Source organism: Copidosoma floridanum, unplaced genomic scaffold (assembly GCF_036245765.1).
Source record: "Copidosoma floridanum isolate Cflo_tuat_1 unplaced genomic scaffold, Cflo_Japanese_pri ptg000001l, whole genome shotgun sequence".
NCBI classification, from domain to species: domain Eukaryota; kingdom Metazoa; phylum Arthropoda; class Insecta; order Hymenoptera; family Encyrtidae; genus Copidosoma; species Copidosoma floridanum.
In genome coordinates this window covers 12,487,106-12,502,153 of record NW_028321878.1, presented here as the reverse complement: position 1 = coordinate 12,502,153, position 15,048 = coordinate 12,487,106, and the positions used below count along the sequence as shown (strand labels likewise).

The 15,048-nt window shown below is 38.3% G+C and overlaps 1 protein-coding gene across 4 annotated transcripts in view; it reads right to left on the bottom strand.

Annotated features, from left to right (window-relative positions):
• Positions 1 to 14,573, bottom strand: part of LOC106642948 (uncharacterized) — a 196,403-nt gene extending 181,830 nt beyond the window's left edge. For all 4 annotated transcript variants that reach the window (XM_089594338.1, XM_089594341.1, XM_089594345.1 and 1 more), the window contains exons 1-2: positions 14,313 to 14,573; positions 13,268 to 13,549 (exon numbers count right to left, since the gene is read on the bottom strand). In XM_089594338.1, coding sequence (XP_089450464.1) covers positions 13,268 to 13,500 — 233 coding nt within the window. In that variant the 5' untranslated portion in view covers positions 13,501 to 13,549; positions 14,313 to 14,573. The remainder of the gene's footprint in view (positions 1 to 13,267; positions 13,550 to 14,312) is intronic.
• Between the last annotated feature and the right edge of the window lie 475 nt (positions 14,574 to 15,048).

Here is a 15,048-nt window from a genome sequence, read left to right as displayed (position 1 = left end):
ACAAATGTAACGGCGTAGGCGCCTCGCGATCTTCATCCTCGTTGATCGCGCAAAACAGCGTTTAATCGCGAGACGAATAAGAACCTCCAAGAAAAAGCTTGTCCATATGTTTGCATCTGTCGAGTCAAACTATAGAGAGAAAAACAACCCCATCACGGCCAACTTCACGGGGCACTATTCGAGCCCACCGTTCCCGTATACATACGTGGTATGCACGACGACAAAACTCCACGTATAGATGCACACTTATGCAGAGCAGCAGCAGTTGGCACTTTGGACGATTCAATTAAAGGGCCGACGCAGCGGGGGCTGTATGTATAAATGCAGGAGAGAAACGCGTTAGAGATGTGCACTTGGGGCTTTGGAATAGTCAATTATCGTCGCCTCTTTTTTCTTTTTGTCTCCGTCGCTGGTGGCGCTCTTTTTCTCCCTCGCACCCTACGGGAGTTCGTTGGGCGTGCTGCTGTGATTTTTTTTTTTTTTTTTTCGTGCATACTTGACTCCCTACTTCCGTTATGCACGTGCGCGCGCGTGTTTGCACATACTATGCAGAAGGTGTCGGAACGAGCGCCCCACGGGGTTTCACGGAGTTGCACGTATAGCCGCGCGAACCGGTCGCACTACCTTTTTTTTTTTTTTTTTTTCGTTTGCAAGTAAGGTAAATTCAGGTAATTCGGGACACTTCAAATTCTTAAGCTAATTCGGGACACAGACTAAAAACTGTATTTATAAATGATAAACAAGTCTTAAAGAAAAAAAAAAAAAATCCCAATATTCTTCAAGCCTTTATTTATCTAAAGCAACGAAAAAGTAAAATAATTAATAGCAAAGAGTAATGCGAAAAAAAATGTTGTAAGGTGTTCTGACGGCAGCCGTAAACAACCAAGTTTTCTTCCGTGCCGGGGAGATGACCGTGTATACTCATATATGATTAAAAAAAGATTTATAAGATGGAAAGTAGGCGGAAAATGTTCCAACGATTAGTGTAGTGTTTCCTGAAATAATTTATTCATAAATAGTGTCATGAAAACAACTTTGATAATTTAAAATTGCGCGTCCCACATTACCTCACAAGTAAGATACTGATGAGCCAATTCTGGACGGTGTGTCCCGACTTACCTTAACGTTTTTCACTCCTTAAGGTATTATTGGACACATCATATCTTCGCTAGGCACAACTTTCATTTTTTAGTCAATACAGTAAAAAAGTACTAGTTAATTAACTTTTTTCACTTTAATTAAACAGTTAAGTGTATTATTAGATCAAGGGGAACAGTTTTCACGTAAAATTCAAGTGTACTTAGTCAATTGAAGGTATATGCGACATGTAAACAAACATCATAACCTTAATACTACTGTAAACAGTAAGTAATCTCAACTTATATAAGTATTTACTTATTGTAAGGGAATTCACAGTGAGGGAGGCTTCTAGGGTTTTTGATATTCCAAAATCAACGTTGTTTGCAAAATATATAAGGGCTTATCACCAATAGACAGTAAAGCAGGACATCCAATTTTTTTTTTCAAAAGATGACGAAGATCAAATTGTTAACTGGATTATTTATTGTGCTACTACAGGATTTTCAGTAACCAAAGGTTTGCTGTTGGATTCTGTACAAAAGTATTTGCTACAGACTAATAAGAAAATTAGAAATTAAAGAAACTAATAATTAGAAAAGAAAGAAACAGAAAAGAAATAAAAGGAACAAAAAGTATTACAGAATAAACAAAAAAGAGCAAAAGCTAGAAATATGAAAAAAAAGAATCAATTTTAAATAAAAGTTTACAAGAAAAAAAAAGTCTCTAATCAAACAAAAAAAAAGACATTTTTAAAAAAATAAAAGAAATTAAGAACGCAATAAAATTGGAAGAAAATGAAGAAAACAGACAAAAGTTGAGAACAGATATACACAATTACGAAAAACAAGTTGATGAAATAGGACGAACCTTGGTTATTCACGAAATGAAAGTTTTACAATCAAAACTTAAAATATAACAAGAAGTTTTGCCTAACTAATTTTTTTTCATATTTTGTCACTTATTGGACGTTTAAGTGAACAAAATTAAGATTAAAATCTTGTACAAAATGACTTTTCGTTGGTTTTTATATTTCTTGAAAAAAGTCGATTTGTTAGACTACTTAATAATTTTAAAACTGATCAAAATATAAAATACACTCTCTTAAAACAAAGATCTTACATGTGTCCCGATTTAACTTAATAGGTGTCCAGAATAAGCTGAAATCTGGCGTACATATGTCCCGCAAAGGCTTAATTACAAAAAAATTTTAAATAACATATTTTTCAACATTTAGAAAAGCACTACAAGATTTTTTTTTTTTTTTTACTTAAAATAACGTCCGACTACAGGGAAAATCTTTTTAAAAAATTCTAAAAAATAAGGGACATTAAAAAAAGTGGAGATGAAAATTTTGCTACTGAAAAGTGTCCCGAATTACCTGAATTTACCTTAGTTATTTTGTAGCGCACTGCACCATACCCCCGAGGTACAGAGAGGACAGGTAGTGACAAAAAGTGTATGCGCTCGATTGTTTGGCACGCGTTTAACCGAAATAATCCACGCGCAATATTATCAAATCGCAGTTGCTACAAAACATACTAAAGGTAAGTCGCAATATCCACGTAATACGGGCTCATTGTAGTGTGTCGATTCCCTTTGCAGGGTCGAAGAAATGACGCAGCGTTAAACCGCGTCGGCGCACCCTGTGTATACGTGGATTTTCAAATAACACGTGTACGGATGATACCCCCCCTCGCTCTCGCCCATTAAAAGAGAACAGCAACGCAAAATTAATCACCCGACCGACAGTACGAAGCAACGTATGGGCGTATCTTTTCTCCTCCCCCCCTTTGAAACTACTAACGTCTGTTACAACAACAATAATTGATACGTTCGCGAAATCGATACTTAAACCCACTTCACCATCGCGACGACGCGTCCATAAATTTATCCCCGGCTCGTACAATGCACCCTTGAAACTGGGGTGTGTATTGTAAAGATATTCGCGTGTAACGGTGGGTGGGGGTGTGTAAATTCCCGCGGGGGGACGAGGGAATGTCTGGCTTTTCCTCCCCGAGCTGATAACACTGTCGAGCTCCGCGCGTGGATTCAAGCACAACGACATTGTCCTCGTGAAATTCGGCAAATCGAGGGCACTGCATTAATCCCCGTCTCTTTCTCTTACTCCGGGGGATGATAAGGGTTTATTATGCGCGTAATGGTAAAACTTGTAAAATTGCACTTGAGAGAGCTTACAGGATAGTACGCATAGGTGATTTTGCGGAAGCACGTGCTTCTTTTGTCGAGGATGGCAATTGTTTTAGACCAAACTCGAGTGTATTTTTCCATCAGTATAGATATGAATAATCGAGCGAGTGCTCTCGAGTTTAATCGATGCCATAGGTATAGCTAGGAAAAATTTTAGGTGATGAGTCGCGTGGGTGAGTGTTTTCAGACCATGAATATATATATGGGCGAAGAAGATGGATTGCAGATACACGACGCTTGATTTTCCGAAGAGGAAGGCATGCATTTGTCCGCAATTTCAGGACACCCGGGGAAGCTCTTTTTTCAAATGTACGACCGATCCGAGGAAAGTAATCGTCAAAGTGCTGTTGGTTTTGTTTCTTGAAATCGTAATGAGCGACGAGGATGACACGTTTCTTTGCGACCAATTTTAGTTTGGTGTGTAACTAAAAATGCCCATTTAGAGTATATTCTCCACTTTTAGTAAAGCTAAACTTGTTACAAAGTTCAATTGTTATTTTTTCAACACTCGAGACTTTTCGAACTTTTGAATCGAGGGATGTGAGCTGTCGAGCTCAGGTGAGACACTCACGCTGAGCTTTGCAGCACAGATCTTTTGGGATCGATATTTGTTACCTGAACAGAAGAACCTTCTGATGGTCAAAAGCGTATGATCTTAGTTTTGGATTTTAATAATATACCATTTTTTTGTTTCAAATGATAAAAAGATTTTATTACAGTTCAGAACGGTTCAGAAGATACAGTATAAGAGTCTTGAAGCTTAACAATGTCTGATTGGAGTGACGCGTTACAGAAAAATCTGTATGAAAGACCAAGCAATGCTTGTTAAACAAACCAAATTATCTCCATGTAAGTATTTAATTGTTTGCACTTTTCTCTGTTAACGTAAAAAAAAGCTCTGCACAGCTTTTGATCTGCATTCATTCGAGCACAAACAACGATGATGCTAATTTCATCGAAAGAAACCTAATTAAGCTAAAGCAACAGTAAACTCAAACGTAATTAAAAGGGGGAAAGCGAGCTTTGAAGAGCCAGAAAAAACAACTTGTTGGGTATAAAAGAAGTTTATTATTCTTGATACAACAGATGAAAAAAAAAAAAAAAAGAAAAAAAAAGCTTCGCTGATCTTTAACGCACTGCAGCGCAGTGTATACTTACGTACACTGCTGTATCCCACAGAAAGTGCGAGCGGTTACATTCCACGCGGGACTCTGGTGCGTTTCCCAAGAAATTCCAGCACCGCGGAATCCCTGTATGTATACGCGCAGGGGTCGGTTTCCCCTTTCTTTTCTTATTCTTATAACGCAACTGTGCGAGTACATACAGGAAAAGAAAAGAAAAAAGAAAAAAAAATTAAAAATTAAGAAAAAAAAAGACTTGCAAGTAATGCGACGAGAAAAGAGTAACACGGAGAGCTATTTGTAAGATTCTGCGAGTTCGCATTTTTCAAACTCGTGATTCTCTAAAGACTTCCACACGTGTTCCGCTCAGACTTTTTCCTCGGCTTTAAGTAGAAATTTTTTTTTTATTTTCGTACTCGACTTGAAATTACTTTTTCACAATGTACCACTTTAAACAATTAAACTAGTACTGTCGGTACCTCGCTTTTTTTTTACAATTTTAAAGTCTTACGATCGATAATTTCGTTACATAACATTATTTAGTAATTTGTACTTCATAAGTATGTGAGTAAGTATTTCTAACATTGAGTAGAAAAGTTTTAAAAATCGCTACATTCAAGTCTTGAAACTATTATGTCAACATTTTTTTCCCCCTAGATCTCAACCGACGTTTGATCCAAGCAAACATGTGATTCATTTCACAAGCATTCGTGTTCAAGCTATGAAAATAAGAGTGTTCTTCAGATATCCTAATGTGTCTGAAAACTGCAACTGAGTTATTTCCAAGTCAAAATCAAAAAGTAAGGTATACATTTAACTATTAGTAATAAAAAGTAGCCCATATGTGTGTGAATTAAAGTCCTGCCTTGATCCAGATATAACTACGTTTCACGGGGCTATTCAAGTTTTCGTAAGGACACTCAGTTTCAGAACTGAATATTTGACACTCGATTTTTTCGGTTAAAAAAGCAGACATTAAAAAACCAATGCAGTACTGAAACAATTGTAGCAAGCAAATACTCCACACAAACCGTTGATAGCAACGGTAAACAATAAACGCACGCGAATAAAAACAGAGACCCACACCGATATTCGGAGCCATTTTAATCATCCGATTATCATACGCTAGTATTTACTTCGAAATAGCAGAGCAGCAACATCCATCTGTTAGGCTGCTTCCCTGTCGGTCAAAATGTATAGGTACCTGAAACACAATCACCTATACGTCTCCCTTTACGACCGGAGGCTATTATTTGTCAAATGACCTGATTCTCTTGACCAGAGCGCAATGCAACGGTGCACCACGAGAGAGGACACATGCACGCAAAGTGCCTGTATTTCTATGTAACTTCGACATATCGTAGCCATCCCGATGTACTAGTGAGTTGTCGTTGGGTTACATCTCTCTTGGCATGAAAGTAAAGTGTAGGTTTGACAGAAGCAAAGAGCTTTCGAACGTAGATACGTCGGTTTCCGTGTACGAATGTTTGATGAAGTTTTTTTTTTTCACGTTAAATTTCAAGGGAAACAATGCAAATGTTTGTGTAAAAACAGTAGATATGGAAGGAGGAGGAGGAAAATCTTTTATTCGCGGTAGCCATGTTGGCGTAAAAATGGTCTAGAGCAAACACCGGCGGGGAAGGTATTTTTAAAAAGCAAAATGAAGAAAAGGGCATTCTTGAAAAAGTACTCGTCTACTGGAATAAACCTTGTGTTCGCCTGATGACGGACACGCAATGAGTAATCGTCGTGCATAAATATGTATGAGTTTTACTGTTAACAAGCTTTCATTTACTATAACATCATATTGACTCAAAGTTCTTGCACAATATAATTTGCAAGACTGGTTTGTATAATATTTTCGTTTGTTGTTACATTTTTCGTTAACTTTGATGACGACCGACTTATTTTTACGTTTTGTAGAGAAGGTACTGTACCACTAATCTTTCAAGTTAGCTGTAACCACGATTACACCCTCAAATACGAAAATTATTCCATGTGTAGACACTCGTCATACTTTTTTATCACGTTAAGAATACATGATTTACAAATACATGACAATAGGCCACACATACAATGTGACGCCAATATTTTCAATTAAGTTGTGGTTGAATTTATAGTTTTACATTTACGAGCGTCGATTGTGCAAAACCGCATGAGTCTAAATCAATTCAACGAGTATCGATTTTCACACCTTACGAAACTAGAATAATTAATGGTAGCTGTACGCTTGCAGGAACACACAGTGTTATTAGCGATTTTAAATAACAAATGAAATCCAATAAATAACGCCTTGCTTCTGTGCTACCAATAAGTGCATTACACGTATGTTAATGTTTAGTCTCTCAGATAATATTATTTTTGACTTATAGGAAATGGATTACTCCATATGATAAAAAAAAAGGAAAGATTTGGTCTTTCTTTCCTCTTGATAATCCTCAAGTTAACTCTAGCACATTTTGATGATCTTCTAACCCGAAGTACGAGAAAAATGTGTACCGCTCAACATGCTATTGGCCCTTTTTTCCCATGCATTCATAAACGTACACAACACAAAAACAAAGCGGTGAAGGAAATAAACGTACAAGCAAAAAAGCTCCTGCTCCCTTGGCCTGAAAAAAAAAAAAAAAAAAAAAAAAAAAAAATTCTCAATCATACCTCAGCCTATACCAATAAGTCATCCAGCGCATAAATAACAATAAAAACTAAAGAAAAGAAAAAATACACACACGCAAGAATAATACGGAGGTTCGTACACTCATCTAGGCGTACCTGTAATAAACCACACGTAAAGAGAGAGAGAGAGAGAGGGAGTAGGTGCGCAATCGCCTCTGCTTGCATAACATCCCCGGAGCGTTGGCTGCAGGTACATATAATATGGTAGCGCGTGTGCGAGTGAAAAAGAGACAGCCTCTTTTCAGCGCTAATTTATTACTCGACGATGACCGAGAGAGAGCACACGCACGCACACACGTATGAATTCCGTTCTAGCCCTCCCCCTCCTCCTCACTGCGGCAATTACCAGGCTCTCCGGAATGAGGATGTCCTCCCGCGCCCTTTAGCTCGCGCGAAACGCTCCCTCCGAGTGGGTACCGCTATAGGTACATGCGTGAGATGAGAAAATTAATTTCAACCCGCGTCCGTGAACGCGTGTGTGGATAGTGGAGAAGGCCGGTGCCGTATATGTACCTATATATTGTTTGCTGCAAAGGGGAGGAGTTCACTAGATGTATCCTATTATTAATACGATGACGCGCTGGACGATTGTGGGGACGTCAGTGGACATGATGGTGGACTTGATGTGACAACGTCAATTAGTGCTCTGCTCTGTACCTACATGTGCAAGGGGCTGTTGGTGGATTACGTAGTACAGTATAATATATAGTGTACGAGCCTAATTGATATGCTTTCGGCTTGGTCGTGCATATATTTTTTTTTTTTTACTCCATTGGATTTTGGATTATCGGTATTATATTGATGTTTACCGATTTGACACGGGCGTTTTTATCATCGATTTCTTTTACATTTATTGTACAACAATGTATCAATATGTCAACGTCCGTTGGCGTGGGTCAGATGGCTTATGAGATAACCCGCAGTGATACTTTGGTGTACCTACGAGTCTTCATATCTTGTCGTGTATATTGATTCACATAACGCGTGGAAAGGACTATAGAAACCCGTTAATGACAATAAAATATTCTTGTTGGAAATAAAATAAATGTGGGTAGCATACAATTTTTTTTCTTTCCAATTTTGTGGACAATGTTACTAAATACCTGTAAAATTATTTTGTTATTTTTAATCTCAACATCCGTAAAATACGATTGAATATTCATTTTATTTACTTAAACAGTAGTGGATGCGAAAAAAATTCTTTAAAATAGTTTCAGGTCCCAAAAAATACTTTTAATTCAGATCAACAAAACAGAGAAAAAAAAGGGGGGGGGAGCACTACAGCTTATAATCTGAATGAGTGAATTTTACTTTTTAGAATTTTATGTGTGTAAGAAAGTCCTGGGCGTAACATCAAGAGGAATACAGCTATACTATTGTCCACACGTAGCAAGGTGTGGTTTTTTTGCAGGAAAAATTTAAAATTCGTTGCGACCTTTCATGTACCACCACGTGTTTGTCAACAGCGAAAATTTGAGACCAAAGATGAACAATTTTTTTTTATTATCACGATTCCAAAATTCAACGCAAAATGGATCAACAACGATTACTCATAACTAAATGGCAATAGTCTTGGTACAAGCATGTATATACTAGTTGAATAAGTACGTCCATCACAGAGATACTGGCTAGGTGGTAGCGATAGAATTTTTGGTTGTCAGCGCCGAATAAAATAAATTCTAAAATGCATAGGGCAAAGTAATGAAAAAAATTAAGGGTGGAAGAGGCTAGAAAAAATATTGAGGAGATGCGCGAAGTCAATTACGTGCAGCAGACAACAAGTGTTTGGATATACAAGAAGGACCGATGCCCGTATGATTTAAAAGTAGATCAGACTATTCCAAATGATAATAATAAGCCCCTGTAAATCTGAGTTTTTGACCTAGAGAGAGAGAGAGAGTCAAGAATGTATTTAATTAACGAAACTACAACGGAAAAAAGACGCCAGCCTTGAACTCGAACAAAAACCATGAAGGGTAAAAATTCAACAGCTCCAAAAAAAAAAAAAAAACTCTGCAAGTGTAACTGCACACTGAACTGCTCCACGAAACTGTGGTATAGTTTTTTTTTTTTTTTTTTTTTTTTTAGTACGAATCAGGTGGTACGCAGCTTCCTTATTCCCGGGGATCAAGCCAGAGCCTTAATCCCGCTCTCCGTACCCCGCAATCCCCTCTTTCTCGCGGTCAAGGTGAGGTGGAGCGTGGCATCGACTCGACTTTTTACGATTACAGCTCCATATACGAGAGCTGACGAAACAGTCATCCCACACTTCATTCATACTCTTTTTTAGTACTGACGTGAAATTTCCAATTGTCGTTGGTTTTGATTCTTTTTTTTTTTCGTGTACCAGCTACTATTGTTTAATGAAATTTTTTTTTCTCCACTATGGAAATTCAATGGAAAAAAAAGTACTTGGATGATGGAATCGACACTGGCGCACTGGATTTTTCCCATCGGAATTTTCATTAAAAATTTCAAACGGCATGTTTACGATGATCACGTGGGCATGGACTGCTCGGGAGACGCGGTTTTAATTAAAAAATATTTCGATTTTATTACTTCTGCTTTGCTCGAGAAGAGTTTGGAGGTCGCTTTGTCAATCGACAAATCTTTAAATCTCTCTATTTGCACATAAAGAAAAAAACTAGTTGGGCGCAGGTATACTGTGTTTGAAAAATCAAATTAATTCCAGCAAATCTCATGAAAAAAGGGATAAAATAACACATTTTGTCAAACAAACGCAGGAGAGCGTATATAGCCTATAGAATCGTATATATATCTTAAAAAAAAGAATCGAAAGGATAGAGGCACTCGGTTCGGCTTGTCACGGGTGTGGGTATACACGCACACGCCTGAAAGCTCGTCGTGTACATCTCCTCTTCTCCCTCGGCACATACATATATACATATATATCCAATATACCTCCCCTATGTTGTATAGTCGGCCAATTGTGGGTTAAGTATCCGAGGGAAGCTGCGTTACGTGATAAAATGACACCATCGCTGTCATGCTGTGAACCGTTACACTTACGAAACGAGCATGCGTGCCTGTAATTTGTTAGGGCGTTTAGATTTTTTTTTTTTTCTGGTGACACCTTTTTTCGAAAGAATGACTCGGCGGATGTCAGATATATCTTAGGTGATTGGACGAGGGACGAGTTTGTGGAAGCTCAATGTTTACCGGGATGTGAGCTTCATTTTTTTATTCAAGTTAACGTGATGTGAGCTTGACTTGGAATGACTGACAAAAAAAATTGTTTAAATTTTAATGTATAAAATATCCAGGTGACGTGGAAATTTTTATTGTATATTTTACGTACGGCATACACTATTATACAAAAATAATACAATACCTCGTTTTAGTGTGTTTTTTTTTTCAATTCTTATCCAATTCCGAAAGTTTTTGTTTTATTCCATGCACCAAGTTACACATGTATTGGAATTATGGCGCGGAAAAATACTTGCTAAAAATTAGATTCAATCGTTTCGTAAAACAATTAATGAAAAACATTTTTACATAAGTAACTAGTCATAAATTTTGATGATAAAAAAATTTATTTGCAATTACTAGTTGAAATTCTTGAAAGAGTAAAATAATCCTACCTAAATTAAAATGAATAAAAAGTTTTATTTTAATTATTACTTCAATATTTAGCGAAGTAAATGAAATAATTTTTTTTTTTTTTTTTTTAATACGTAAAATACCGCTCTTTTGTAATATATGGATTTATTATTTATTAAATTTTAAAAGTTTATTCATCCTCTAAATAATCCTTTAATAAATAAACACATATACAGCTACTATATTTCTAAACAATACCTAACTGAAGAATTCATGGATTATGTTAAAAAGTACAGTCGCTTAAAATAAAGTGAGATAAAGACACGATTATAATTTATAACTGAAACGTGTGTTGATTTTCAACAGAAAAAGCCACGGTACGTCACTCTTTTGTGACTATTTATAAAGTCTTATTCCCCGAATTCAAACGAAAGGCTCGCAGCTTTTCATAGTTGCGCTAATTACTTAATGGATCGTTTGTATCCACAGGCACAGCCGCACTTTTCACATTGTGCGCGCTCTCGACTGTGATGGAAACGCTTTATTAAATTAATGCGCTTGAATACGCTGAATTTCACATACACGGAAAGACCATGTGCGCCGGCAACTAAAATGCGATGCTTGCTAAGTATACTTTGCGCTCTGCGTCGTAAACAAAAGAAGATAACCGCACACTGATCTAATTCATTTTTTTTTATTCAACACATGAGATGAAAAACCAAACGAAATAAATAAATTTGTAAATAACGTCTTGAAATTAAATAAATTATCATGAACCATCGGTGCATCGACAAGGGCTATAAAGAGGTTTATTTTTGCATCATACGCTCAAGTAATCAGTAAATTCATCCCAAAGTAATAAAATAGTGCCCGCGAAGGACGTCTTGTGATTAGTAAAAGAACAACCTACAAAAGTATGAATGATTTTCTAAAATTTATCCAGTGCGATTGGACAAGTACGCATAAAAAAATATCCTTAGGTACTTTCTTTTGACACCATGTGACCCACCTGAAACAGTAATTTATAGGTAAAGGAAGTAGTTAGGAAGACGGAGCACCTACGCGTCAGCGCTCAACAAAAGCCGTCCTGCACCCCCACGCAGTCGTCATTTTTCCAAGTTCGTTCTCTCTGTCTCTCACTAAACTCTGGCTTTTATTCCCCGAGTTTTTTTTTTCAGCTAAATTTCCTCTGAGGGTACGTTTGAGCAGCGTCAGAAAATCCCTTCCATCACCATTCTCGCCTTTTCTCAGTCACTTTAGTACAGGCTCACAAAACGCAAAAGTAATAATAATTTTAAAAAAAGTGTGTTTGACTGCTTCCAGCGTTACAAGTACAAATAATGCACCTTTGTCAGTGTATTGCAGCTAAGTTTTCTCCATTCTCTACATCCTCTTATTTATTTTGATAAAATAAAAAGAGCTCAGCAACAACATGATTCACTCCAGTCTGTGCGCAAAAAAGAGTTTGCGGGCACACGCTCACGCACACCCACGAGAACTCGGCCGACTTTTCGTTGTACCTTGTTCCTCCTCCCTCGCTTCATCCTTTCTCGGCTACGCTTTGCGTTGTATATATATACTCCCTTTCCTCCACTTCTTCTTTCATCGGATTTGCACTCGGCGGATTATTTTCTTTGGCGCGGTGCGCGTCAACTCCCCCGGAGACCCAAGCGCGTGTATTTACACATGCATTATATGTAGATGCTCTTGGCTTCAATTTGATCTGGAAAATAAAATGAAATGAAAAAAACGGGGTTTCTGCGAAAGCTAAGTAGCTTTGCGGGCGGAGTTTTTTGAAACACATTGCCTCGGAGGCATAGAGAACGGGTGAAGTGGCAGTGCATGTATGCGTGTATCCCGTCGAGTTTCTAGCCGAGTACGTTGAGGCCACGCCTGTGCTGCTATAGCTTGATTACGTACAGCAAGGGACGTAGAATATGGGCAATCAAGAGATGGCTATGATATTCTGCGCGAATACGAGCATTGGCAAATTCTATTTGGTTGTGTAAGCGAAGGAGTGTAGGTATTTAGGGCCAAGGATGGCAAAACTTTTTTTTAAATAAAAGTTTATCGAAAATATCTGCATTTCTTTTATCCAAAATATACCTATAGTATTGAAATTAAACTGTTGACTAACTGATGCAGAGACTCATGACATGGTATACCATTTTTTTTGTACATTGGGTATCATGGAACGGGGTAAGTTGCAATTATTCATCTCTCATTATGCACCTCTTCATCCTATTGATGATAACCAGTTTTGTACAAAACCAAGTGAGCAAACTTGTAAACACTGGAAACTTAAAAGCTTAAAAGTTAACATCCTAATTGTATTTCAGCAAAAATTAAAATAAGGGAAGTATGCATAAAGGATCCTTGTATGCAATTTCAGAGTTTCTATCTTCTAAGAAACTTTGATTAGTTACTCAACACCCAAATTTCTAATTGAGAAGAAAAAAGAAGGTTTTGTCCAGCTACATTATTATCACCCACGTTCATAACAAAACTTTACATCGCCGATTTTGCTTATGATTTACACTTACCTTGTGAAATAATAAAAATCAAATTATGAATACGTTAAAGTGAAAATGCATAAAATTTAAAAATAACAACGCTCTGACCTGTTGTTGAAGATGCCAGTGACGGTGATTCGAGGCTCTGGCGACAATCTGCCTCGGGTACTGATTCCGGGCACCTTGAGCAGATCAGAGGACGACTGGTGCCGGCGATGGTCTCGGCTGATCCAGCTGTTGCTAACAACCCCATCCTCGTGATGCTGTAACTTCACGGACTGGCGCCGCGAACCCTCGCCCCCGCCACCCTCGGACAGGTGGCGGACCAGTGGGCGACGCATCTTGTGCCTCGCATGCGTGATGCCTCCAGCAGCGGACAGAGTGGATGGTCTGGAGTTACAAGAATCTTGTTATTGTGATTTCAATTGCAATATCGAACGTTGGACACTTTTTAATTTTTTGTTATTTTTTAAACCGAAAATGGAATGAGACGGTTGTAACCGCAAGTCGTGACACGATAGGTGCAAAATTTTTAATTTTACGAAACCCATGGTATGGTAGCATGACTGTTTCCTAGCATAAACGTCTCAACATTTTTCCAAATAACTTTCAACAAGCTCATGTTTACATTACTTTGCAAAAAGCAATAAACGCTTTCGCATATTTATTTTTGTACCCGAATTTATGTTCGCACTTCCCGTTTGATCATAACGTTAATGGCCAACGACAACCGTCACACACAGATTTTACTCGCGCTTTTCTATTAATAAACGCGAAAAAACAAAGTTCGAAACGAACGAGCTCGTATAACAGAACGCTTTCGAACGTGGGTCAGTTACTTTTCACGTGCGATCTTTCCCTCAGCAATCAATACGTAAAAATACTTAAATTAAAGCTGTGTGCCGTGATGGGATTATTATTTTTTTTTAATTCTCAAATCTGTTTGGTACCATCATGACACTGGGCATGCGTAAGTATAACCTCCTCCCCCCCTTCCCCGAAACTTTTATTGCACCGTTCCAAACAAGTTCTCTATTTCATGTATACTTATCCGTACATTCAACTGTTACAGAAACGTCTCTTCGACGTCATGTCATGTAAGCACTTGTTCATAAGCATAAAAACTAAAGCACATGACGAAACAGTCACTCACCTTATCTCCTTCAGTTTGCACGACAGGCACTAAGTAGGTAACTGCACCTTCTCCGATTCAATTCAACAGCCTATACTTATCAACCACTTGATTTTTTGTCCGTTGTCTTTGCACACTAAAAGCCGAACCACACATGCAGAGCCAATAAGTATAACCGTCACGTGAACCCTTTTTGTCGCGGATTTTCCACACGAACAGTGGTGTAATTGTATATAGGTGTACTTACTTGCACGCACGGGGGTGGAGGATAAAACGGCGCGGGCGTGCTTCGGTCTCGGTCGCGGGAAACTGACGTGAAAATTTTGGCCAACGCGTCGGTCGGGTCCGTGCCGCCGGTGGGTTGATGTTGCAGAAGAGGAGGCGGAAAACGTGCGCGCGCTAGTTCGAGCTCTCGCGAACTCGAGCCTGGATCTTGATGCGGGATACGTGTTTTTCCAGGATCAGAGATAGGTGATCGGGAAGGCCGTTGGATGTGGGACGCACAGAGCTCGCGCGCGCTGATAAGAAGCTGCAGGGTGTGGAACGTCCAGGCGGCGACACTCGTCGGCTCTCGTCGTCATCTCTTGCGCGACTGCCGCAAACCGTTCAACGTCAGTCGATAAGGTAGAGTATGTTTTTGAAGATTGTGGTTACCTTTCGAGGACTTGCTTGATAACTTATCGACGATTCAAATTTGAGGGTATATGTGTGTGTGTGTTTCATAGTCAAATTTTTTTTTTACTTTTTACGTGGGAAT